This window comes from Syngnathus typhle, linkage group LG8 (genome assembly GCF_033458585.1).
Source record: "Syngnathus typhle isolate RoL2023-S1 ecotype Sweden linkage group LG8, RoL_Styp_1.0, whole genome shotgun sequence".
Taxonomy (NCBI): Eukaryota; Metazoa; Chordata; class Actinopteri; order Syngnathiformes; family Syngnathidae; genus Syngnathus; species Syngnathus typhle.
Window position 1 is genome coordinate 12,981,876 of NC_083745.1, and position 27,457 is coordinate 13,009,332.

Here is a 27,457-nt window from a genome sequence, read left to right on the forward strand (position 1 = left end):
TAAGTTCAAGCAACCACTTGGGCAGGTAACCAGGGGCGCTCCTAGCGCTCCATTCCTTGAGAGTGAGAGGTGCGGTGACAGCCACTCGACCAAGAAAGATGATTGATAGACACAATGCCGTTGCAGGGCATTGTGTTTTCTGCAGCTGCATCCCGCCGACCCAGATATAACCTCACACCTTTTCTGTGGTGAACATAAGAACAGCAAAGCAGAACAAGCATATATTCGTACTAATATAGCGGTAAAACATTTATCGTAATATAGTAATAAAGAAACAAAAAGAGAACGCATGATAACATATATATACATTTTCCCAACAATTCTCCCCTGTTTATCATAAGTTCTCAGAGACACTCATATCACCTAAAGGCGGCCACTTCAAAAGATTTTCAGCCGCAGGATCACACGTCATAAGAACAAATTTACACCCGGGAGGGGATTGAAGCCAATCAGTCAATGTCAGTCTCAGGAAAGAAATTGGACAGGTCAACAGCAGGGGCCTCAAAGATGGAGCCAACGCTAAGGTGGCAATTTTTGTCAAACTCAAAGACGTCCCCCGGGAGCAACGGAAAAGCCTCAGCCGCTGGAGAGATAGCAGTTGTAATTAATCTGTTAATTAGAGACCGGAGACACGGAATACAGCAACATCCACACAAGGTCAAAACAGCAGAAAAAACGGCGAGGGAGACAAGGGCCGAGGAAACCAGGGTGCGGTACTTGCCGAACACATTCAGCCAGTTGTTCCAAACCTCCGTGTTCACTCCACTGTGCTCCTTCATCTTCCCATTCAAGGTCCTCAAGCCCTCAAGGGCCTGGGACAGGCTCCCGTCAGCTGCAGTGTTATTTGGGATGAAAGTGCAGCATTGCTCACCGAACATGGCGCAGACACCGCCCTATGAGAGTAGCATGTCAAGGGCCATCCGGTTCTGGAAAGCCATGAGGGAAGTAGCGGCCAGCTGGGAGTGGACCGCCTTGAAGCCCGACTCGGTCCAATTTCCAAGCCTCTGCACGTTGTAGTGGATGTAATTGATTCTGTCAACATTTTTGTTAAGAGTACACCACCAACACAGGGTGGATTCAAAACCAGCTGCTATCTGGTTCACCAGCTTATACTCATCCGGTACTCCTCTGGGAACGCCAATGGCATCTATGTAGGTCGGATCCGCCGTGCCCTGCCATTCGGCACTTCGCTTAGCTCTCAACCAGAATTTGGGCACAATAGAATCAATAAAAGATCCCAGCTCATGAGGAGTCATGGGCATCAATAAAACGGGAAGCAAAAGGGTTACCAAAGCGCAAATTCCGGAGCTATTAGAAGGCAGACTATCATAAAGTTTGTTAGTATTGCACCAAAACCAAATATCACTACGAGCAATTGGTGAGAAAGGGGCGGCAACATTTATAAAAGAAGCACGCATTGGTGCAGTTAAAGCACCAAGCTTTACGCCGGTACCAGGTAATTTGATGCACGTGAAATTACCCTTAGCAACATCAGTAGAAAAAAGGGGTTTGAACTTCGTCAAAGAGGAAACAGGATAGACTTTGTCCCATATGGAACAAGCATGAGTAGACGGAATGGAAGGGTTCAACATCAAAACTATTGCACACTCAGGAACAACACTAGCAGGAATGATTTTCAAAAGGGTCCTTGGGCCCATACATACAACGCAACTGGTGTTAGTCATATTTGCGGCTTGCTCGGCCATGAGGAGCCAGTTGTTAGTTTGGCCACTTATACTTGTGGAGGCCACAAAGTGACTATCTATATCGGTGAGGACCACACTCGTGATCATCGCTCCAGCTGTTTTGGTATAATTATTTAACATGGGGCTATCGTCACCCGACATTGTTTTGTTAACGCAAATTACAAAAGGGAAAATGAGGATCCGAACCAGAGGACCAAGCCCACAACTGAAAACCCCAACAGGAAGTGTTGAACAAAGTAGTGTTTGGAGGCCGAATTTGGCCATCAGGGAGTGTAAAGGTCAAAAGAAGGCTTGAGCCCTGGTTTTTTAAAGTTACACGCTTAGCAAAGAATGCAGCCTCTTTGCTGGAACCAGGAGGCCAATAACCTGGTTCCTGTGTTACAAGGGTGTCCCAAGCAGTGCTAATTGGGTGGCCAGTCAAATACCACCAATATCTGAGCCATTTGTCACCCGTAGTGGGCCGGCCTTGTCGAAAGCCTTTCAAACTCTTCATGGGCAAAGTGATAGTGGAAGACGTGTCTGGGGCCACGGTGAATGTCAATGAATTTTTGTACGTCCAGGCCAAGAGCCATGGTACGCAAGGGGTACCCGCATGAATGATAGCAGGCGTGCAAATGACATTCACAGGAAAGGATGAGATTTCACGTCTATGTCTACGTAAGGCATTACCGTTCCATGAACAATATTGGTAATCAGCGGAATTATCGCGTCTATGTGTAGCTCTGTTATCCCTCGAACAATACTCGTAAAAAACGTAATCAGGAACAGTGGTAGCTTTAGTGAGTCCCGTGTCTAAAATAAAAAGGGATGATGTGCGCATAGCACACTGTCCAAACTATAGCAGTACCAAGGATGACAAATATCCAAACGTATAAGTCCCAATAGTCGCAAGTTCGCGTCTTCGCAAAACATCTTTTCAACGGCATTTTAACGCTTAGTTTCAGATCTCCTCAGAGTCAACACCCTGAGCTTCGGGTTGGTGTCTTGGAATTCTTCCGCTAGCTTTCGTGTCAACCCTGGATCTTGGCACCAGAATCAGGCACTATTACCAGACTTTGCTCACCTTCCTTACTTAGGTTGGGTCTGCGGAGATCACTTTTTTACAGTGAGACAAATTAATCCACGTGTTGCGTTCAGCTATTTTTAAAGCGTTAGGTGTCGTGAGTAATACCAAAAAGGGACCTTCCCACTTGGGTGAGTGCCAATTCTTCTTCTTGATACTCTTGATTAAGACCCAGTCTCCCGGTACCACTTTGGGGTCTTCCTGCGGAGAGATGGGTTGGTCATCAGTGTTACTGGTTTGATTTTTTACATGTTCTAACATTTTTCTCATGTAGTCGGCCAAAGTGGCTTCTTCTGGAACGTCCCAAGCGTTTTTGAACTGAGGAAGCCTATACGGTCTTCCAAAAATGGTTTCATAGGGAGTCAACCCAGTCGTACTCGTAACATTTATGTACATTTTTACCAAATCTAGACACTGAGTCCATGGTCGTTTGGTTTCTTCCATGCATTTTTTTAGCCTATTTTTTATAGTTCCATTAAACCTCTCAACCAGGCCTGCGGACTGCGGATGGTAAGAACAATGGTTCCTTAAATTTATGTGGAACATTTTCCCAATGTTTTGCACCACTTGATTAACAAAATGTTGACCATTGTCACTATAATTTTTTTCTGGAATACCATATCTTGGAATGATATCCTTGCACAAAGCTTTTGCTACTGTTAGTGCGTCCGCATGTCTGGTGGGAAAAACTTCTATCCATTTAGAAAACGCATCGATGATGACCAAACAATATTCTTTCCCTTCACTTTTATTTAATTGGATGTAATCCATATGTATTGTGTGAAATGGATACAATGGAGTTGGAAATGTCCCTCTCTGAGGCAGTAAGTTACCTTGTGGATTGTGTTTAGCACAAATCAAACATGCTCTGCAGAATTGTTGCGAAAAACCCGCAAACCCGTATGCTGTATAAATAGACTCAATCTGTTTCACCATACCCCCCGTCGAGACATGGGTGACCCCATGACTCGAAATAGCAGCCCACTTATACAAGTTCCGAGGCAAGACAGGCTTGACCAGAGGTCACACAAAAAGGCCATTGTTGTTTTTTACGGCGCCACGCCTCTTCCAAGAGAGTCGCTCCTGGGAGGGGCTCTGAGATTGCATGTCAAGCAACACGTCAGGGGAAATGTGTGACATCGAACTGTAATCAATGCAAGAAGAGAGGACATGGAGCACGCCTTCAGCAGCAGCCTTGGCAGACCTATCGGCGAAGGCATTACCCAAAGAAACAGGATCAGTCCTTGTAGTGTGAGCAGCACATTTGCAGACCGCCACCCTGGAGGGTAATTGGACAGCGTCCAAAAGTTGAGGTAGCAATGTCGAATGGGTGACGGGCTTGCCCGTAGATGTTACCATGCCACGTTTGCTCCATTGTTGAGCAAAAACGTGCACTGTGGCGAAAGCATACCGACTGTCAGTCCAAATGGTGACGGGTTTGTTCGCCAAAAGAATGCAAGCTTCTGTGAGAGCAATGAGCTCAGCGGCCTGCGCCGACATATGGGAAGGCAGTTTTACAGCCTTCAAAACCTCATCAGCCGAGACAACAGCGTAACCAGAGAGGGTCACGCCAAGATCATTTTTCTTCGAAGATCCATCAACGAAAACCACATGACCGCCAGACAGGGGTGTGTCTTCCAGATCGGGCCGAGCCTTTGCCACTTGTTGAGCCGCATCGACACAATCATAGAATTCACCGTCGTCCGGAAGAGGAATGAGAGTAGCAGGATTGAGTGTTGTGCATCTCTCAACGGTCAGATGCGGTTGGGAAAGCAAAGTAGCCATGCACGACAGGTGACGTGCAGGCGACAAAAAGGTCATGTTCGTTTGTAGCAAAAGAGCCGACACTGCATGCGGAACTTTCAGCGTCAAAGAATGAAACAACACAACGCTGGCGCTGCTTTCCACAGCCATGGAGGCCGCCACCACGGCCCTCACGCATGGTGGGAGAGCGCAAGCAACACTATCCAATTTAGAAGAATAAAAGGCAATAGGGCGAAGTTTTGAGCCATGTGATTGCATCAAGACAGAGGTCATATAATGACCTTTACAATCAACAGTTTGGACAAACGGCTTGTCATAATTGGGCAAAGCTAGAGTGGAGCTAGAGACCAATGCCTGTTTGATCAGCACAAATGCATCCTCTGCTTCAGGAGTCCATTTCAACGGAGTGGACATTGAGATGTCTTCAACATACATCAATTTAGACAGAGGAGCAACAATTTGAGCATAATCAGGCACCCAGCTCCTGCAATAACCAACGAGTCCCAAAAAAGACATCATTTGTTTTTTAGTGAGTGGTTTAGGGGCCTTCAAAATGGAAACTTTCCTACTATCAATTATAGTACGACCCTGGGAACTGAGATTGTGGCCTAAGTATTTAATTTCCTCGGACCACAGTTGGAGCTTGTTTTTGCTGACCTTGTGGCCTTCTTTTGCCAAGTGATGCAACAATGCAAGTGTGTCCGTCTGACAAGAATCAAAATCAGGAGAAGCAATCAAAATGTCATCGACATAGAGCAAAATCTGACTTCCCTTTGGTGGGACAAATTTTGCCATGCTGGCTGCCATTACCTGCGAATAAATAGTTGGGCTTTCGCAGTACCCTTGGGGCAGTCTGGTAAAGGTGTATCTCAACCCAGCATAAGTAAACGCAAACCAAAACTGGCTTTCTTCAGCAATAGGAACAGAGAAGAAAGCGTTGCTAATATCAATTACCGAGAATATTTTTGCATCAGGCGTTAATGAATTCAACAAGGTGTGTGGGTCAGGGACACAAGGTGCCCTCTGAATGACAGCACTGTTTACTGCTTGCAAATCTTGCACCATTCTCCACCCGACAGAAGGAGGTGCCTTTTTTACAGGGAAAATCGGAGTATTACAAGGAGAATCAGGACAAAGAATGATGACACCAGCTTTTAATAAATCTGAAATAACAGGTGCGATGCCTTGCAGGGCATCGGGTTTCAATGGGTACTGCCGCACGCAAGGACGGTACTCAGTCTTAGGTCTAATGACAACAGGAAGTGCACCTCTCACTAACCCAACGTCAGAGGGCCCTGTTGACCAAAGTTCATTTGGGACCTCAGCGAGGACCCGCTCATCATCTGATGACAACACAAAATGTCAAGCCAAAGGTGCTTTCTCAGAACAAGATCTGACGTGCATTCCACAAGCAAAAGAAAGGATTTGGTTCATGTCTCATTTGAAAAGCTTGGTAGAAGGACTGTAAGAAGAATCAGGACCGACTTGAGTCCAGTCAAAGGCAGCCAATGCGTCTTTGGCCATGAATCCCAAGCTTTGCCATGTGGATGAGAAAGGTCGGAACAAGGAGACATGGAGCGGGGTGGTTGTCCTGTGTAATTTTTGAATCTCAGAGGGAGCCGGCTGTATGACTACACAAGCGCGGCTTTCACCATCATGCAGGAGGAAAGCTGTCCTCAAAGAGGCAGGCGTAACAGCCTCAAGCATGGTTTCGTAGTTGTGGTCAGGACCGGGCGTGTCCTTATGCCACATGGTCACATGCAGGTTGGTTGGTTCCATTGCCTGTTCAGGGCATCGCAAAAGGCCTTTAGCCCGCGTCAAAAGAGGGGATCCAAATTGTTTCACCTCAGCGTCAATTAAATCCAATGAATAAAAATAGTAACAATGAAATTGACCAAAAACTTGTAATTGGTGACGCCTTTTGACAACGATTTTGTCATCAAGAGATACTAGGGAAAGACCAAGAGCAGTGAGAGCATCTCTTCCAAGTAAATTAACAGGGCAATTTGGCATCAGCAAAACGGGAACGCAACAACTTCCTCCTTCAGGGTCCCGTATCCAGACTGGATGAGACTGAGGAACTGGGGTTGTCATTCCATTTGCTGCTCTTACCCAGAAGGATCTCCCACCTTCCCGCACATCCGCAGGAATGTCGCGACAGGTAGTAACGCACGCTCCTGAGTCGCACAAAAAGGTTATGGGAGTTCCATTCACAAACAGAGTTATTAAAGGTTTCTCTACATTGTTCATCAACAAGTCCTGAATGTTCAAATCTACATCAACAGGGGGAGCTGTCGTCAAAACAGCTCCTTCAGTCTTCTGCTGACTGTCGGTTAGCCACAAGGGAGGGTCAGCCCGGCCCTTATGGGGGTCCGGACAGTATTTTGCTATGTGGCCCTCTTTGCCACACGCCCAGCAGATAGGAGGTTGAGTGCTAGATTGTTTTGGTTGACCAAGGCCGGGCAGGCCGTTTGGGCCATGACCGAGAGCACCATGCCGATAGCCTCCTCTGCCTTTGCCACGGAAGTTTCCACGACCGCGTCTCATCTGGTAAGGTTCAAAAGTTTTGTTTTGATAAAATGCATCATGTGATTCGTTATTCGCAAAAAAGATGGTGGCAACCTTCCCCTTTTCTTTTCCCTTTTTTAAATTGACAACTTTCTCAGCATGCATAGCATGGTCAATAAATTGTGGCAGTGTGGAAGTTGGGAAAGTGATCATGTGTTTTGCAACCCAGCTTTGGATTGCTGGTCGCGAATTTGCATGTAGAGCATTTTTGAGTTGTTGGTTGTAAACTTCAGTTCCAGGATCCAAGCCGCTATTGGCTTTGAACACTTTTTCCAATCTGTGTCTATAATCTTCAAACAACTCATCCTCTTTTTGTTTGGTTCGGCCAATATCTGTATAATTTGCCCTACGTTGAAATTTTGTTTTTATTCTACCCAAAAGTTGGTCAATCTGATCTTTTAATGGCAGTCCATTATATGCCAATGGACAGCCATTTAAATCAAAAGGATTCCAATCGCCCTTGACACTGGCCCAATCTTTGGTCAAGGTTGCCATAAAAACTTGTTGCACCTCATCTCCTCTTAAGTTATAAGAAGCAATGAGTTGTATCATGTCGGTGCAATATTGCTCAACATCTTCAGAAGGTAATGCTATTCCCTCAGTGGCTAATTTTACATCAGCTTGTGTTCACGTTCTGTAAACTAAAATAGTGGGCCCCCCGTCATCATGAGGGTTTGCCACTTGAATCATTGGGCAGGCGTCGGTTATTCCTGCGCCCATGTAACTCGGGCTGCAGCCTACCGCGGGAGCCGAAGGAGAGGGAGCTTCCGTTTTTACGCGGCTCCGCGTGACCATGACATGAGCAGAATCACTATATTTTGGAGGATCATCTGCGTTTGGCAACTGTGGGTACAAGGCTTTGCGCTCCACAACACCTCTCCTAACAATTTGTTCATCTTTTTCATCTGAATCCACCCCCTCAGGCACGGCTCTCAAGTGAGGCCGCGCCGCTGAGGTTTCATCATCTTCCTGTCTGTGCAACAGCAGGCTCTCTTTGGAGACGGATTTTTCTTCGCTCCCTTTGTTCTTCAATTTTTCTTTTATTTGTCCACATTTTGTTTTTTCTGCTTCCAATTCCCATTTCACTATTAAATGATACCCGTCTTTATTCTTTTTATTCGCACCATGTTTGGCAGTAATCGATTGTTTGAGATCGTTTAATGGTTTTGCGCTCAATTGACCATCAAAGTTGTAATTTGTTATCCATTTATCGAGATATTTCACAATTTTAGGGTCGACCCATTCCATTAATTTCCAATCTTTGCATTTTAATTTATATCGGGGTAAAGAGTTTTGTTTGCTGTTTAAATTTCCCATGGTTTATTATTTTCTAAATTTCGGAGTTGGCGGTTCGAATGGCACCTACAGTGTCCTAAAGCCAACTTTATTCACAGGACAGTGGTTAAATATTCGATGTGTGGTAAGTCTCCTTTCACCTCCCCCGGGGGGGAGCGGAGAATTCTTGGCCTCTGGACCCACACAAAGCCACTGTGTTTTTATATAGAGGAGAGCTCAAATGAGATCACTCTCAGTCAAACCGTACACAAACACACCACGCGCGCTTTTCACCACTTTTAGGAATAACCGAGGAGTCCGCACCTCCTTGCGGAATTTAACTAACAATCGCTAGGTTTAACTAACAATTAGTTAGGGGGCTCCGCACCGCCACGCGGAATTTAACTGTTCCTATTTTACTTGACAGGGTCTAGAATTCCCAAGGTTTTAGTGACCTCTCGTCACTTGTTCACTTTAAGTGACCTCTTGTCACCGCTCATTCATTCCTTTTAGTAGAAACAATATTCCTACTCACAGTCCGCTGGTTCTTTTCCTCGGGTGATCTCGGCAGCCTTCCCGGTGTCCAGCCGGACCGCTCGAGGCAGTCCCATCAAAGGGCTTTTGTTTACCTTGGCCAAGGATTTTTCCTGCGTCGAGAAGTCCCGCCGGAAGCCGTTCAGGACATGTGGAGATCCCGGACGAGCCCCCAATTTCTGTCAGGTTTTTATCCACCGACTGAATAAATGTTAAGAGAAAAGCATCAGCAGACAGACCACAAGTGAGGCAGAATATTGAGTCGCAGCTTGCGCAAGGAGTGCAGTACAGACAGCTTACAATGACCGAACTACACTAAGGTCTGTCTGCATCCTCGCTCTTTTCATTTGGGGTTTGCCCTACCCACAAGTGTAGGAGAAACCGCTAAGGGAGAGGGGAAGCGCGAAGGTTTCTGCTTGGTAAACGTAAAAAACGGCAGGTGATATACTTATATGGCGATATAGGAAGAAGCACAAAGAGTTCAGCAAGTTCAGTGTGTTCAAGCAACCACTTGGGCAGGAAACCAGGGGCGCTCCTAGCGCTCCATTCCTTGAGAGTGTGAGGTGCGGTGACAGCCACTCGACCAAGAAAGATGATTGATAGACACAATGCCGTTGCAGGGCATTGTGTTCTCTGCAGCTGCATCCCGCCGACCCAGATATAACCTCACACCTTTTCTGTGGTGAATATAAGAGCAGCAAAGCAGAACAACAAGCATATATTCGTAGTAATATAGCGGTAAAACATTTATCGTAATATAGTAATAAAGAAACAAAAAGAGAACGCATGATAACATATATATACATTTTTCCAACACCGGCCTACAGGCAGAAACTAAAATCTTCTAAGCCTGTGGTGAGGACTGTGAGAAAGTGGACAGTGGAGTCAAGGCAGGACCTCCAAGCCTGCTTTGATTGCACCGATTGGGGTTCTTTCGAAGCTGCAACTTCAGACTTGCATGAACTCACTGACACTGTCACATTATACATCAGTTTTTGTGAGGATCTGTGTGTGCAGACTAAGACCTTCTGCACGTACAACAACGACAAACCTTGGTTTACACCGAACCTCAGGAGGCTGCGCAAAGTGAAGGAGGAGGCCTACAGGAGCGGCGACCGCGAGCTGTTCAGGCAGTCCAGAAACACACTGAACCGAGAGGTAAGGAAAGCCAGGAGGTGTTACGGGGAGAACCTGAAGAGACACCTCTCTGCCAATCCTGATCCCTCAACGGTGTGGAAAGGTCTGCAGAGCATCACGGGCTACAAGAAACGAACCCCCTGTCCTGTAGAGAGCCCAAGGCTTGCTAACCAGCTTAACAAGTTCTACTGCAGGTTTGATCGGTCCTCCCACACAACGGGACCTCCTGCAGCACAATCTACATACTCACCTCTCCCCACAACTGCTCTGTCCACACCTCTATCATTGTTGTCACCCACTCACTCTCTTACAGAGGCGGCGCCCGCACTCCAGGTCCGCGAGGAGGAAGTGCGCCAGATGTTCCGGAGACAAAAGACCAAGAAGGCACCGGGCCCAGACGGCGTGTCACCTTCCTGCTTGAAAGTCTGCGCTGAGCAGCTGGCGCCCACCTTTGCACGGATCTTCAACCGTTCTCTGGAGCTGTGTTTATTTCAAAATGTTTTTATTAGTTTTCTCACAGAAATGACAACAGCATATGCTCTGGAACAATTCGCATGGGAACAGACATTGCATTGCATACAGCCTACTAAACAAACATTTCACCCATACAAAACACCTCATTGTTACCTAATTAATAATAAAAAAATAATAATAATAATAATAAAAAAATAATAATAATAAACAAAATTAAATTTGGAAAAAAAAAAAAAAAAAGGGAAGGGCAAGGGGGGGGGGGGTGAGAGTGGGCTATTGTGGGACTTATTGAAGTTTGCATCAAACTCATCCTCATAATAATCCAGGAAAGGTTGCCATACAATTCTAAAATTCTCCTTCTGAATTGTGGTTCTAACTTTTTCCAACTGGAGGAAGGACATGGTCTCACTCACCCAGCGAGAGTGCCTAGGGGGCAATGGAGATTTCCAACACATAAGAACCAAACGTCGAGCGAGTAATGAGGAAAACGCCATCATCTGAGACTGAGCCTTCGAGACTCCTTTTGTCTGTACAACCCCAAATACTGCCGTGACTGGATCTGGGTCAATTCTTCTCTTACAGATGTAGGAGAATGTGTCAAAAATTCTAGACCAAAATGTATGTAATTTTGGGCATGTCCAGAACATATGCCCTAAGGTTGCCTCAGCTTGCTTACAGCGGGTACAAGTAGGGTCCACGCTTGGAATCATTTTAGCCAATTTGGTCCGTGAATAATGTAATCGATTAAATACTTTAAACTGTATTAGCCTATGTCTGACACAAATGGATGTACTGTATATCTTACTGATAGCCTTTCGCCAAATTTCATCAGAAATGTTCAAACTCAAATCTCCTTCCCACTGGGTCTTCAAATGGTGAAGTGGCGGGCAGTTAATATTACAAATCATTCTATACAGTCGGGACACACCACCCGATTGTTGCAAATTTAGTGTCAAACAGTCATCCAGGGGACTGGAATCCGGTTGTAGGGGGAATGATGAAAACTGAACTCGAACAAAATCTCGAACTTGGAGATATCGAAAAAATTGAGTACCAGATAAATTAAATTTCGTAATTAATTGTTCCCAAGTTGCAAAACTACCCCCTACATACAAATTTCCCACGCATTTCACCCCATGTCTGGCCCAGGACAAAAAAGCAGTGTCAATCAGTGATGGTTTAAAAGCAGCGTTTTTAATCAGAGGCATAGATAGCAAGGGTTGTGTATATCGAAAGTGCTTACGAAACTGGGTCCAAATGCGAAGGCCCGATCTGATGATTAAATTGGTTGAATGCTCACCCACTGGTAGCGGGAGAGGGGCACACAGTAGCGATGCCAGAGATACTGGAGAACAATCATGCTGTTCCATTAATAACCAAGATGGCCCATCTTCATCCGGATTCAAATTATACCAAAAAGCCATTTTAAAAATATTAGCAGCCCAGTAGTAGTACAAAAAATTAGGTAGCCCCAGTCCACCGTCTTCTTTACGTCTCTCAAGGACTGATTTCCGAACACGAGGTATCGATTTATTCCAAATAAAGCGGCTGATGTACCCATCGAGCTCCTTAAAAAATGATTTTGGCAGAAAAATGGGAATTGTTTGGAACAAGTACAAGATCCTCGGCAGAATCACCATTTTAACCGAATTAATACGGCCTGCCAAATTTATAGGAAGCGAAGACCAGCGCAACAAATCCTCCTTGATTTGATACAAAAGCTTTTTGAAATTAGCTCCGAATAAACCTGTATGACTACTAGTGACTTTCACCCCCAAATATGTCATAGATCCTACTGCGGTCGTGAAGGGGTAAGAGTCATAGACATGATTTTTCGCTATATTATTAATAGGAAATAAAATACTTTTAGTAGGATTGATCCGATACCCCGATGACATACCAAAATGTTCCATTATGTCTAAACATTTCGGGATTGAGGTATCCGGATCTGACACAAACAGCAACAAATCATCCGCATACAACGAAACCTTATGAACTAAGCCTCCTCTCAAGATTCCCCGTACATCCGCACAATGTCTCAGGGCAATAGCAAGTGGTTCTATGGCCAGATCAAAAAGGAGGGGGGATAGAGGGCACCCCTGTCTTGTCCCCCGTTGAAGGGTAAAGTAAGACGAGATAAAATTATTTGTCCTCACCCTTGCTTGAGGTGAAGCATACAGTATCTCTATCCAAGAAACAAAAGTTGGACCAAATCCAAATTTGGTCAAAGTTTTAAAGAGATGTTTATGTTCAATTGAATCGAATGCTTTGTGCGCATCTAATGATATAACTATTTCTGGGGAGTTTCCAGTAGACGTGGAGTAGATTACGTTAAAAAGCCGCCTAATGTTGTGAAATGGTTGACGGCCCTTCAGAAACCCCGTTTGGTCCGGATGTATGATCTTTGGCACTATGGACTCCAACCTTGATGACATAATTTTAGCAAGGATCTTATAATCACTTGTAAGCAAACTTATTGGACGATAAGAATCACATTTGGTTGGGTCCTTGCCCTTTTTAAGAAGAACTGAAATGGTGGCCTGGGTCATGGAAGTTGGAAGCTTTTTCTGTTTTAGGACTTCGCTATAGACTATACATAATAAAGGAGTTAATTTATTAGCAAAAGCCTTATAGAATTCAATTGGGTAACCATCCGGGCCGGGTGCCTTCGAATTCTTCATGGATTTGATAGCTTCCCCTATCTCGGCTTCAGATATGGGCAGTTCCAAAAAATCCCTGTCCTCTTCAGCCACCGTGGGAAAAGCTATATTATCCAGAAAGCTGTTAGAACGAGAATAGTCTGCTGTATAGAGAGACGAATAAAAGTATTTGAACTGGTCGTTGATGTCTTTGGGATTAGATTTAATTTCTCCGTCTAGTGCCTGGATTCCCTCAATAAAATTAGTTGCCGAGCGCTGGCGCAGTTGGTGAGACAGAAGCCTGCCAGCCCGTTCTCCATGTTCATAACAATTTTGCCTGGACTTCAAGAATTTTTCACTGGCCTCCTTAGAGGTCAGAAGATCAAATTCTGTTTGTAACGCTATTCTTTGTTTACGTTGGCTGTTGGTGAAGAAGAATGCTGCAGATCTACATTTCTTATTAATTTGATCAACTTATCAAATCTTTCCCTACGGGTTTTATTGAGACGGGCATTGTATTCAATTATCTGGCCCCTAATGTAAACCTTAAAGGTCTCCCATAATATAAAAACATTCGTGCCCGGTAAATTATTCGTCTCCAAAAAGAAATCAACCTGTGATGAAATAAATTCCACAAAATTCTCATCCGACAATAAATATGTGTTAAATCGCCAATCATACTGTAAGGGCAGTCTACTTTGAAGGCAAAGTTCTAAGGTTACTGGGGCGTGGTCCGAGATTACAATACTATCATAATCAATTGATTTAATTAGTGGGAGTAATTTTTGATCTATTAGAAAAAGGTCAATTCTTGAATACGTCTGGTGAACTGCAGAAAAAAATGAAAACGTTCTGGAGGTTGGATTTTTAAATCTCCATGGATCGACAGCTCCCAGAGATTGGCAAAAGTTCTTAATAATAGATGCAGATTTAGAAGGGGGGCCACTTGAAACCCTAGATCGGTCAAGTGAGGGCTCAAGAACCGTATTTAGATCCCCGCCCAGTACAAGATGGTGTGTCCCAAGATCCGGAATGCGCCCAAACAAATCTTTAAAGAATTTAGTGTCATCCCAATTGGGGGCATAAACACTAATAAGCACTACTGGAATACCACAAAGCTTGCCCTGCACAATAACAAACCTCCCTTCTTTATCATCTATAGCCCTATAGAGAGTAAATTGCACATTTTTACCAATTAAAATGGCTGTACCGCGTAATTTGGAATTTAAGCCAGAATGATAAACCTGAGATATCGGTCCCCTCTTCAATTTATGGATATCGTTAATACGAAGGTGTGTTTCCTGTAGAAAGATTACCTCCGCTTTTAATTTATTCAGATGAGAAAACACCTTACTCCTCTTCACTGGGTGGTTGAGACCCCTCACATTCCAGGTTACAAATTTTGTTAATCGTCCTTTCACATCACCGGAAGAACTCAACATAAATTGAAGAAAAAATAATGGAGGATGGATGTAAAAAAAGGTTGCTCCACATCTCTAGCCCTTGGATAGGAAAAGGAAAGAAAGGGGAAAAGCAAAAAAAACAACAGAAAGAAAACAGAGAAAAGAGAGGAAAAAAAAGAAGAAAAACCACAAAAAACAACAACACCAACACCCAAAAGGGTTTCACACCCAACACAAAACCTTTGTTGCCGGTCCCTCCCCAAATGAGAGACTGCACCCAGCCCACCTCCCACGCCACTATGAAGCATCTGAATTGTTAAGGCTACTCCAGACACTTGTCACAAGTGGCTGCGACCCCACATGAACCTAAGATTACACATTTAACCAAATATCTATACTATGAAACACCAACAAGACCCACCTACATACATATTCCCTCGTTAAGCCCATGGAAAACAAACATATTGAAGTATAATAACTCAGCAAAACAACAGATCGAGAAATACCAACGATGGTACCGTAAACAAGCAGGTAGATTTAAACAAAAATGATTCAAGGCGAGAAATGAATTGAGACATGTGTGTGTGAAATATAAACAAGTAAGCAAAATTGCTTGCATGGAAAAAAAATATATATATACATATATATATATACACACACACACGTACACATACATACACACATACATATATACATATATATACATATACACATATATATATGCACATACATATATACATACACACATATACACATATATACACACATACATATACATACATACATATATACATACACACACACATATATACATATAAATAATCGACATAACTCAATAATAATAACCCCTAAATAAGTAAGCCTTAACATTAACCACAGTAATTAAGTTTACACATACACAATAGAACTGGCATCAGTCAGTATAAATCACGAGTTATGAGAGAGATGTAGTAAGAACCCACTTACCAACCCAAATAGCTGTCCATGAAAACGTCTCATCCCAAATATGTAATTTTTAATGTCTCAAGAGTCCCCAAGTCATGCCGACATCAGACCTTTGGCAAACGCAATTGCCCTCACTGGGTCGGAGAACACTAGCTGCACGCCATCCGTGGTCGTTACCTTCAATCTCGCAGGGAACAAAAGTCCATATTTCACTCCCTCGCACTGTCTTAGTATCTGTCTCGCCGGGCCGAACTCCGCTCTCTGTCTTGCAACTCGCTGCGTGAAGTCCGGGAAGATTCGTATGACGTCCCCATCTTTAGAGACGAGCTTCTGGGAAGCAGCTTTCTTCAGAATGGCCTCCTTTTCCTGAGAGTAATGGAACTTCACTACGAAGGCTCTCGGTGGCTGATCTTGTCCCGGTTTGCCAGATTGTGGATTGGTGCGGTGGGCCCGGTCAATTACCGGTGTGGTTTCCATTTGCAGTAGTTGCTGCAGAAGTTCCGCAACAAAAGTGCTCACCCTTACACCATATTCACGACCCTCTCTGACACCGAACACTCGCAAATTGTCTCTCCTCGACCTTGCTTCTAAGTCCTCTGTTTTCACCGTCATGTCTGACATTACTTTCCGTAAATCGGACACTTGTTGTTCCAACTCGGTGATTCTGTCTGATTGACCATTGGCACCCTCCTCCAAGCTAGCCATACGTTCCTCCAGGACGCCAACTCTGTTGCTAGCATGGTCGATAGCCGCCTTCAGTTCGTCTCCAAGGCTGCTTATTTGTTTGGACAGCTCCTTCTTCTGCATTTCCGCCTTCTCGTCGATCTTGGTCAGCAATTCAGCCCTCAAAGCGCCAATCGCCTGTAGGACAGCGGACTCTCCCGAGGCTAGGCTACTCTCTCCGGGCTCATTAGCTCTCAGCCTCGGCATTGTAAAAAAACTCCACAATACCGTCGAGAGAGGAAAAAAGAGAAGAATAAAACAACAAAAAATACTGTGTATAATTGATTGATAGGTGTTCCACGAGTAGCAAATTATTTTAAAAAAGGGGTCTCGTTGGCATATTTTAGGTAAATGTGGGAGAGCTCAGACGACACGTCTACATATCTCCGAAGCTCAACCGGAAGTCAACCATCAACAGTTCTCTGGAGCTGTGTGAGGTGCCCTCGTGCTTCAAGAGCTCCACCATCCTTCCAGTGGCCAAGAAGCCCGCCATCACAGGTTTGAATGACTATAGACCCGTCGCACTGACATCTGTGGTCATGAAATGATTCGAACAGGTTAGTGCTGAACCACCTGAAGGAGGTCACGGGCCCCCTGCTTGACCCCCTCCAGTTTGCCTACCGGGGAAACAGGTCAGTGGATGATGCGGTCAACATGGGACTGCACTACATCCTGCACTACCTGGACACCCCAGGAACGTACGCCAGGATCGTATTCGTGGACTTTAGCTCGGCGTTCAACACCATCGCCCCTGACATCCTCCAACAGAAGCTCATCCAGCTTGCGGTGCCTGCCTCCACCTGTCAGTGGATCACCAGCTTCCTGACCAACAGGAGACAGCGTGTGAGGCTGGGGGGCATCACATCTGACACCCGGACCACCAACACTGGAGCCCCTCAGGGGTGCGTCCTCTCCCCACTGCCCTTCTCTCTCTACACCAATGATTTCTCCTCAGGTGACTCTCCTGTGAAGCTCCTGAAGTATGCAGACGACACCACTCATCGGACTGATCCAGGACGGTGATGAGACTGCGTACAGACAGGAGGTGGAGCGGCTGGTCTACTGGTGCAGTCAAAACCATCTGGAGCTGAATCCGCTCAAGACCGTGGAGATGACAGTGGATTTCAGGGGAGACCCTTCACCACTTTTAACCCTCACTATCCGCAGTTATACTATTCTCTCCACAGACACCTTCAAGTTCTTGGGAACCACAATCTCTCGGGACCTGAAATGGACCGGCCACATAGACTCTGTCCGGAAGAAGGCCCAGCAGAGGCTATACTTCCTGAGACATTCAACCTGCCGCGAGAGCTTCTGAAGACCTTCTACACTGACATCATCCAGTCTGTCCTCTGCACCTCCATCACTGGCTGGTTTGGATCGGCCTCCAAACAAGACAAGCACAGACTACAACGGACAATCAGAACTGCAGAAAAGATCATTGGAATCAACCTCCCATCTATCCAAGACTTGTACCTGTCCAGGACCAGGAATCGGGCAGGGAACATCTCTACAGACCCTTCTCACCCAGGTTGCAGTCTGTTTGAACTACTCCCCTCCGGACGGCGTTATAGAGCTCGGTACGCCAAAACCAGCAGACACAGAGACAGCTTCTTCCCCCAGGCTGTTGCTCTGATGAACTCACACCACTCATAGAGTCTCAGAGACATTACTGTGCAATAACATCCTGCTCTTCACACCTTTTTAAAGTTAAAGTCCCAATGATCGTCACACACACATCTGGGTGTGGTGAAATTTGTCCTCTGCATTTAACCCATCCCCGTGTGATTTTAATCCATGCCCTGGGGGAGAGGGGAGCAGTGAGCAGCAGCAGTGCCGCGCTCGGGAATCAGTTGGTGATCTAACCCCCCAATTCCAACCCTTAATGCTGAGTGCCTAGCAGGGAGGCAATGGGTCCCATTTTTATAGTCTTTGGTATAACCCGGCCGGGGGTTTGAACCCACTACCTTCCAGTCTCAGGGCGGACACTCTACCACTAGTCCACTGAGCTGGCTTCTTGAATTTGTCTACACTGTTTTTGCCATTATTCACATGTCCTGAATGTTGTTAGTCACCTAAATGTTGAACAGAGGGTGTGTTTTTACCGAAGTCAAATTCCTTGTTTGGCACGCTCAAACATGGCGAATAAAAACTCTTGAATCTTGAGACGTTACCCTTCTAGAGCAGGGGTCTTAAACACCAGTCCTCGGGGGCCGCATTCCTACATGTTTTCCAAGTTTCCCTTGTTAAACACACCTGATTCAAATGATCAGTTCATCCTCACGTCCTGCAGGAGCTTGATAATTTAATCAGGTGCGTTTAACGAGGGAAACTTGAAAAACATGTAGAAACGCGGCCCCCGAGGACTGGAGTTAGAGACCCCTGTTCTAGAGTTCAGACTACTTTGGTGGTTGTGTAACTGAGGCATGTTGACAGTAGATTACTGCTACGATTGGTGTCTAATGTACCTTTCTCATTTAGTGAATCTGTAACGTCACCTTATTTAAAAGAATGGTCTCGTGCCATGAGTGAAGAAATGGAATCACTTAATGACAACAACACATTTACCTTGACTACATTGCCAGAGGGTAAGAAAGCAGTGGGGGGTAGATGGGTTTATGCTCTTAAAACCAATGCAGATGGGTCCAGCAAATTTAAGGCACGTTATGTAGCCAAAGGATGCAGTCAAAAGCAGGGTGTAGATTATTATAAGACTTTTTCACTCACCGCCAATCTGACAAGTGTACGAGTGTTAATGCAAAAAGCGGCACAAGAAAACCTGATTTTACATCAGATGGATGTCAAAACCGCTTACCTTCATGCTCCAATTGATTTTGAGATTTATATGACACAAGGACAAGGTTATGAAGTCACATCTGACAAAGGTGAAATGGTGGTGTGTAAGCTGGGAAAATCACTATGTCTTAAAACAAAAAGGTAGAAACTGGAACAAAATATTACGTGATTTCTTTTGTGACAATCTGTTTATTCAGAATCCAGCTGATCCTTGTGTGTACACTAAAGGAACAGAAAATCAAAAAGATGGTCATTGTGATATGGGTGGATGACCTGATTATTGTTGCCAGTGATGAAAATTTGATAAAGAATGTAAAAGAAATGCTCACAGCTAAATTCTAAATGAAAGACTTGGGTAAAGTGAACAACTTTCTGGGTATTGGTTTCCATCAAACTGATCACTGTATAACAATGTCACAGAAAAGATATGTTGACAAAATACTTGAGAGATTTGATATGCAAGATTGTAAGCCATGAGCAACACCATGTGAACCTAAGCTTAACTATTCTGAAAACACAGAAACCCTGAGTGATCTGAAGAAATATAGAGAGGCTGTTGGCAGCTTAATCTATTTATCAACCAGATCTAAGCTTTGTAGTGAGCAAACCTTCCCAATACCTTTCCAAACCAACTATAGAACAATGGGCTACAATAAAACATGTACTGAGGGCACAAAGGAAAAGATGTTGTGTTACAAAAAGAGTGATGGCGAACCACTTGGGTTGGAAGCATTCAGTAATGCATACTGGGCTGAACATGATACTGACAGACGTAGTACGTCAGGTTATTGTGTTAGCTTGAGCCAATTTGGTCCCTTAATTTCATGGAAAACCAAAAGACAAGCAACAGTAGCTCTTTCAACGTGTGAAGCTGAATACATGGCCTTGGCTTCAACTGTACAAGAATATCTGTATTTAGTACAACTGTTAGATGGTGTTGATGGGTATCATTACAAGCAGCCAAAGGTTTATGAAGATAATCAAGGAGCCATAGCCTTAGCTAAAAATCCTGGACAAAGTCAACAATGTAAACATGTTGACAGAAAGTACCACCTTGTAAGATCAACTGTTAACGATGGCAAACTAATGCTGGACTACTGTCCAACAGAATATATGGTGGTTGATCTCATGATAAAACCTCCAACAAAGTCTAAGTTGATGAATTTTGTGGCATTTATGTTTGGAGAGTAGAAATTTGTTTATGGAATGTGTTTCTATCATATGATGAATTTGGTGGTATTTACATGTTTATGAAATGTGTATGCATTACCTTGAGAAAAATCATTGTATTTCTAGTTTGCATGTATTTACCAATATACTAAGAGCAAGTGGGGGTGTTAGTACTATGTGCTCTGTATATTGAGAGTTTTATTTTGAAGGATGCTACACAGGAAGTACTGCTTTTACTATTTCTGTTTGACAAATGTTCTTAATAAAATCCAGGTGTTACCAATGTGTTAATTGGGCACTGGCAAACCAAAGTGAGTCGTCGTTTTCTCTGTCTCCACAGTATGACTCATTTTATTTAAATAACTCTGCTAACACTGACTACGAGCCGCCTGTGAAAAGAAAACATGCTTTTAAGAGTTGAGCAAGCTCCTGCAACTACACTTACACAAAAGACACTTTAATTGAGAGGCTTCGAGACAAAGGCACAAAAATCGAAGATTGTTGTTTTGCCTGATGTGGTTGGTTGTTGCAGCACCCATTCTTTGAAGGTGGTCATTGTTTCAAATGCAAGAAAGACTTCACAGAAACACTGCATCGCTACGATGAAGATGGCTACCAGTCGTACTGCACCGTGTGCTGTGGCGAGTCAGAGGTCATGTTTCTGTAAGGAGTGCGTGGAGATCCTAGTGGGAGAGGTAACCTTTTGTGAGCTTTTGTCAGAAGTGTCAACAATGCAATAAAGCCCAACTTTTAGGACAAATTTGCGGCACTGTGTAAAGTGAATCTCTAGAAGGTCCAATTCACTATAATGAGGTAGGTAGTATATGCTGAATGATCGATGCAAAGGGTGAATTAGATTCTTTGAGAGGCTCTCATTGCCTGTGATGAACAATGTATATGTTTTATACATACGTTTTATTTTGAAGGATGCTACACAGGAAGTACTGCTTTTACTATTTCTGTTTGACAAATGTTCTTAATAAAATCCAGGTGTTACCAATGTGAAAGATATTGAGCTGCTACATTTACCAGCCAACACAGTGCGAGGGTAAGCTGAAAACTCAGGCCAGACTGGAGCGTCAAAGTCCAAGACTTTGCCAATGACAGCGCCATGGAGTTCGAGCCTCTTACAGATTACCCGGCCATTGCTGCAGATAGACACAAGCCCTTGAAGGTTCTGTCGCTCTTTGACGGTATTACAACAGGATACCTGGGGCTCAAGGACCTTGGCTTCAAGGTGGAACGCTACATTCCGTCAGAGATTTGTGAGGATTCCATCGCGGTGGGTATGATCAAGCACGCTGGCAAGATTGAATACGTCAGCGACGTCTGCACCATCACAAGGAAACACCTCGCTGAATGGGGCCCTTTTGACCTGCTGATTGGAGGAAGTCCTTGCAACGACCTCTTCATGGTCAATCCCATACGGAAAGGTTTGTTTGATTGCACCGGAAGGCTCTTCCTTGAATTCCACCACATTTTGGAATGAAATGGAAATGTGTATACAAAAAAAATTATTTGAAAAATTCCTGATCATTATCATTTGGCACTTTCTCTTTCAGAATGAACAGAAAAGTTATTAAAGCGCAAGTGGTGGGGATGCGGAGAGACATTCGGGCGAAAGGGTGGAAGTCGGGTGCTTCGAGCTGTGAAATGTATGCTATGAGAATGTAACTGTTGCCCTCTGTGATGGTACGACCTCTTTCAAGATGACTTTTCAGTAATCTGTCTAGCCAAGTCACAGAGGGCAACATTTACGTTTTCGCCCATTTCATGGCGGAGGCGGGAAACCCCAACCTGCTCCGGTGTCAGAACAGCAGCAAAATCTACATGGGGGCGGAGGTGGACTGCAGCGATGCCTTAAGGGCTAAGGCACTCAACCTCATTTTCCCCGTCATTGCAAATGTCTCTCAGCGAGGTGATTTAAAAAAAAAAAACTCCTGAGCGGCTGGTAAACATTGAGGGACACGTCAAAAATGTAAGTTTACTTCACTTGCACATGCATGTTAAATATCTATTTAGAACTACTAAAAATACAAATGTGTTTTGTTGCTTTAAACATTGCAGGATAACACAATCGTATGTCTGTTTGTTCCAACTTAGAAACAGCCAAGCAGAATGGTGTCGGTACGTGGGGCTCGGTTGGTGCCATTGAGCATCGTATACATAAAACAAGTAAGCAACCTGTCGATTTTCTGTTATTGCGCTTCATGCATGCATACTGAAGTAATATTTGATTTTAAACTATTGCAGAACGAAGCCGTCTTAAGAGTGGCGGTGTGGAGGGAGGCGAACTTGACCCAAGGTTGGGGCATTCTACACCTTCACTCACCTTAATGCCGTGACCAATGAATTTGGCCTGTCTCTCAACATGACCCAATATTCAAAACGTATCGGCGAGTAAAGAAAAGGCTGTAAAACGGAAAAGGAATGTCACCACTTAAGTTGTTTTAAATGAATGAGTATAATACAACGAATGCCGGCTTTCCATACAATCTCGTTAAAATTTTACAACTTCACGAGAAAGGCTGTTGAATTGTGACCAGCGCGTCTGCGAACAACCCCCCCTGGTGGGGACAAAACGGTACAGATAATGAAAGGACTGAATGGACACCCTGTGAATTAGTAATTCCATGTGGTGTGACTGTGATGAATTGACCTTTAACGTTATAGACTTATTTGTGACCTTTGAGTTATATGGTTGTTCTCAGTTTTCACCTCAGCAAACTTAATTGTGTTTTTATTAACTAGGTCTGCGAGTCAACGCTAAAATTTCTGGCGATTGGACTGATGATCAAAGAAGAGGAGGTCAAGTTGGCAGATGGGGAGGGGGAAGGAAAAAAAGTATTCAGTTGAGTGTGTGTGTGGAGCAAGACCTTCGCTGAGCCGCCAACTATACCACGTGATGGACTCAAATTAAAACTAGTGTATTCACAGGGTGAAGTGGTTGACATATGTAAATAAACATTTTATTTTGCCAATGCTGTCCATTTGCCGACATTGATTTCTGCCAGAGTTTGGGGTTGGATGGGGTGCAGTTTCACTTTTCATTGGGAAGAGTTAGGGTTTGTTGTTTGAAAGCATAGCTCTTCGTGCCACTTAAATATTTGACTGTATTATTTGTCATAAGTATCAACAATGCAATGAAGCCCAACTTTTAGGACAAATTTGCGGCACTGTGTAAAGTGAATCTCTAGAAGGTCCAATTCAGAATAATGAGGTAGGTAGTATATGCTGAATGATCGATGCAAAGGGTGAATTAGATTCTTTGAGAGGCTCTCATTGCCTGTGATGAACAATGTATATGTAATCATTCAAGGAATGATCTGTATGCATGATGAGGTCCTTCAAATTTACCTAGGGACATATGTATGTTTTCACCAGCATAATTCGCAGGCTGTTAGGATCCTGAACTCGCTCCCCCGTTCTGCGTAGCGTCCTGTACTTTTACTGTCTGTACTGTCTGTATGCACACTGGCTCTTATTTGTTGCGTTATCTGTTTATTTATTATTTATTATTACTCTTATTATTTATTGTTTGTGCCTTTTTGTTTTTGATGTTTTTTACTTTTGCGCTATGCTTGCTGGCTCCGTTTTGCTCCTCTTAATTATTGTGTTATCTGTTTATTTATTATTTATTCATCACTCTTACTATTGATTGTTTGAATTTTTGCCTTCTTGTTTTTATATTGTGTCGCGTACTTGTATGTCTATCATGTTATGTGTCTCGTCACCGTGGGATAGAGAAAAACGTAGTTTCGGTCTCTTTGTGTGTTGTGACATGTGGAGAGATTGACAATAAAGCTGACTATGACTTTGACTTTGATTCTGACAGAATCCAACTGAATTCCCCACTCATATGCAAGTTTGGGTTCGGGACGTGGCGTGTTTTTATGATCTCTATTTTTTTCTAAATTTCTATCAAGATCAATGACATCAGAAAAAGCTCAAATGAAGGAACAAAACTATCATGAAATTTTGCCAATAATGTTAAGAGACATTGTAAAGGCTTCAAAAAGCAGACAAAAATGGAATGGTCTGTAACTGAGTTGCCTGTGTGTATGCGTGTGCGGCTCTTTACGGACAAGTAAGAGCAAAGAGAAGCATTTTTATTCTAGATGAGCATAGAGAACCGCTGTCTCCCATAAAAGCAATCGCTGCAGCACGGCCGCCGTTAACCTGTTCTTTTTTCTACTATTGAAGATTTCCACACAATTGCTGGAAATAGGTGTCCCTAATGAGCATACGACATCTCAAGACATGAATCACAACTTCTTTACACATTTTTCTGAAATGCTTCAGGTCTTAAAATTAATTTTGGCACCATCAGAATTGAATGCTTTATTGTGTTAAGAAGGTTTGCCCTGACACAAAGTACTACATACGAACACGAGCACAAACACACCCAAACAATTATTGACTCTGCAACACAATTCACACGACACAACCAGCCAGCCTGAATGCAGAGTCCTTTCTAAATACCAATCAGGGATCACCACCAATCAGATCATACACTGCCACAAAATAGTCGTAACAGAGGATAGGTTTACAAAATATTGTACTGTAACGACTTTGTGTGCAACAAGCAGCGACTGCCAAAGCAGTACTACTTTGTGCAAAAAAAAAGCTTTTGGCAAACAACCCAAAACAGTAGGATACAAACAATTCCATTAAAAAATTCAAGTTTCAACATGGAAATTAAAGTGCAAACATTGTTTGCTCAATAGGTAAGAAATCTGCAGACAAAACAGCATTCAAAACACCTCAGTGGGAAAGATTTGTATGATCAGAGAGTTTTGCCTAGATGAATTAGTCCACCTACGTAGGTGAACGTAATGTCTGGAAGCTTGTGCTGTTTGAACACAAGGCTGTTTGACAACAGTGAACAACGGACAAATTCAGCAAGGTAATTTAATTACGCCATGACCCAGATTCGTTCCGGGGATGCTGCGGCCACAACACTATACGATCATGACCAAGATCAATAGCGGACAATAAATTGAGGGTCTTTTCTTTCTAATCTTCAGCCAGGACACCCAGGCAGACCATGTTGATGTTAAAATGTTGGTGGAACTATCCAACTGCGCAGATCCGATGATCCCAACGTTTTGGGGTGGGACAACATTGAAAAACGTTTTTCTTTGTTGACAGTGTCGCTCCTTTTGTGGCTTACCTCTCCTTCGCAAAGTATCGTATCATATTACCTTGCGGCTTATACCACACCGTACATACCATATCATGTCGCCCATACAACTCATGCATGAGATGCGGTGGCTGAGATATACAGGCGATGGGTTGCTACTCTATTGTGCTCTCCACTCGTCATTACATATCACAACCTCGTCAAATTTTCATTATCTTCACATCCAAAGTATTTTGGCACAACGTACATAACAGGACATTTCAACACAAGATGAGGTGGCCAAGAGGTTAAGGCTGTTGCGTGTTGTTGATGATGTCTGTTGTTGGGTCAGGAAAACTAAGATGCTGAGTAACAGTTAGTTCTTTATTGGTTTCTTTAATGGCGGCCAGTACACATGGCACCATAGCAGATGTAACAGCATCCCCCATCTCCAGGAATGAATGTTTTATACTCTCCGGAAAAGGCAAGAAAGCGTCACCTGACCATTTGGTTTCGATGTGTATTGGAAAGCCCTGTGTGTGTGTAGAGCCACTGCCGTTTTTGTGCGTAACATGTGTAGATGTAGCTAAAGTATACATAGTATAAATGTGTTTTAGAACTCTTTTATTATAATAACAACTTTTTATAACAAGGTACAAGTGTACATACTGTAAATATGTTTTAGAACAATTTTATTATAACAATTTTTATAACAAGGTACAATGTTTATAGAACTCTTATTATTATCACAACCTTTTTTTTTATAAAAAGGTACAAGTGTATGTACTGCAATAGTGTTGGCACTCCTGCCGTATTCTGGTGTGACCAACTTTCGTGCCACAATGCCTCAATTTAGAACAGGGGTGTCCAAACTTTTTGCAAGGAGGGCCAGATTTGATCAAGTGAAGGGGCCCGGGGGCCAATAGTTTTTTCTGACATTTTTTAACTACAAAAATGTCATGCAAATACACACTGTTATAAAACAAATTTCATTGTCACAATTGTCTTTATTTTTCATATGACAAAATAACCAAATATGAGTCACTCAGGCCCTTCCCATGGGCTCACCACCTGTGGGAGGGGCCAAGGGGGTCGGGTGCAGTGCGAGCTGGGCGGCGGCCAAAGGCAGGGACCTTGGCGGTCTGATCCCCGGCTGCAGAAGCTGGCTCTAGGGACATGGAATGTCACCTCTCTGGCTGGAAAGGAGCCCGAGCTGGTGTGCGAGGCAGAAAAGTTCAGACTAGATATAGTCGGACTTGCCTCCACGCACAGTTTGGGTTCCGGTTCAAGCCCTCTCGAGAGGGGCTGGACTCTCTTCCACTCTGGAGTTGCCCACGGTGAGAGGCGTCGAGCAGGTGTGGGTATACTTATTGCCCCCCGGCTGGGCGCCTGCACATTGGGGTTCACCCCGGTGAACGAGAGGGTAGCCTCCCTCTTACCAGCCGTGTTCACTATGCGCTGCAGGGCCTTCAAGTTGTAGTCAGTGCAGCCGCCACCCCAAACAGCAATACAGCTGGAGAGGACGCTCTCAATGGTGCCGCGGTAAAATGTAGTCATAACGGCCGGAGGGGCGCTCGCTCGCCTGAGTTTCCGCAGGAAGTACAGGCGGCGCTGGGCTTTCTTTGTCAGTGATGCGGTGTTGGTGGACCAAGAGACATCCTCACTGATGTGCACCCCCAGGAACTTGCCGCTGCTCACTCTCTCCACCACAGCACCGTCGATGGTCAGCGGCAGGTGTTGGGTGTGACCCTTCCGGAAGTCCACAACAATCTCCTTGGTCTTGTCGACGTTCAGCAGGAGGTTGTTGTCCCTGCACTACGTGGTCAGAAGGGCAACCTCCAGCCTGTATTGAGTCTCGTCTCCCTTGGTGATCAGACCCACCAGAGTCGTGTCGTCAGCAAACTTCACTATACGGTTGTCGCTGTAGGTTGCAGTGCAGTCATGCGTCAGGAGGGTGAAGAGCAGCGGACTGAGCACACAGCCTTGGGGGGCCCCCGTGCTCAGCGTGATGCTGGCGGAGATTTTGTCGCCAACACGTACTACCTGTGGCCTCTGACAGAGGAAGTCCAGTAGCCAGTTGCAGAGGTAGGTACTGAGGCCCAGCGTGTCAAGTTTGCTGATGAGGCGTTGTGGCACAA

General features: G+C 44.3%; 1 protein-coding gene and 1 long non-coding RNA gene across 2 annotated transcripts; both read left to right on the forward strand.

The window, feature by feature from the left end:
• Nucleotides 1-20,502: 20,502 nt before the first annotated feature.
• On the forward strand, nt 20,503-22,174 carry LOC133158748 (DNA (cytosine-5)-methyltransferase 3C-like). The gene is made up of 2 exons (XM_061286145.1): nt 20,503-21,630; nt 21,760-22,174. Exons 1-2 carry the CDS (start codon nt 21,309-21,311, stop codon nt 21,762-21,764), a joined length of 327 nt encoding a protein of 108 aa, XP_061142129.1. The 5' UTR covers nt 20,503-21,308; the 3' UTR covers nt 21,765-22,174.
• Nucleotides 22,175-22,181: 7 nt separating this feature from the next.
• LOC133158749 (uncharacterized) lies at nt 22,182-23,996 on the forward strand. The gene is made up of 3 exons (XR_009715281.1): nt 22,182-22,372; nt 22,451-22,502; nt 22,949-23,996. It is a non-coding gene; the product is annotated as an uncharacterized LOC133158749 (long non-coding RNA).
• Nucleotides 23,997-27,457: the final 3,461 nt, after the last annotated feature.

Coding starts and splice junctions, on each gene's coding strand:
- LOC133158748 (XM_061286145.1), top strand. CDS start 21,309: ATGGAGTTCGAGCCTCTTACAGATTACCCGGCCATTGCTGCAGATAGA.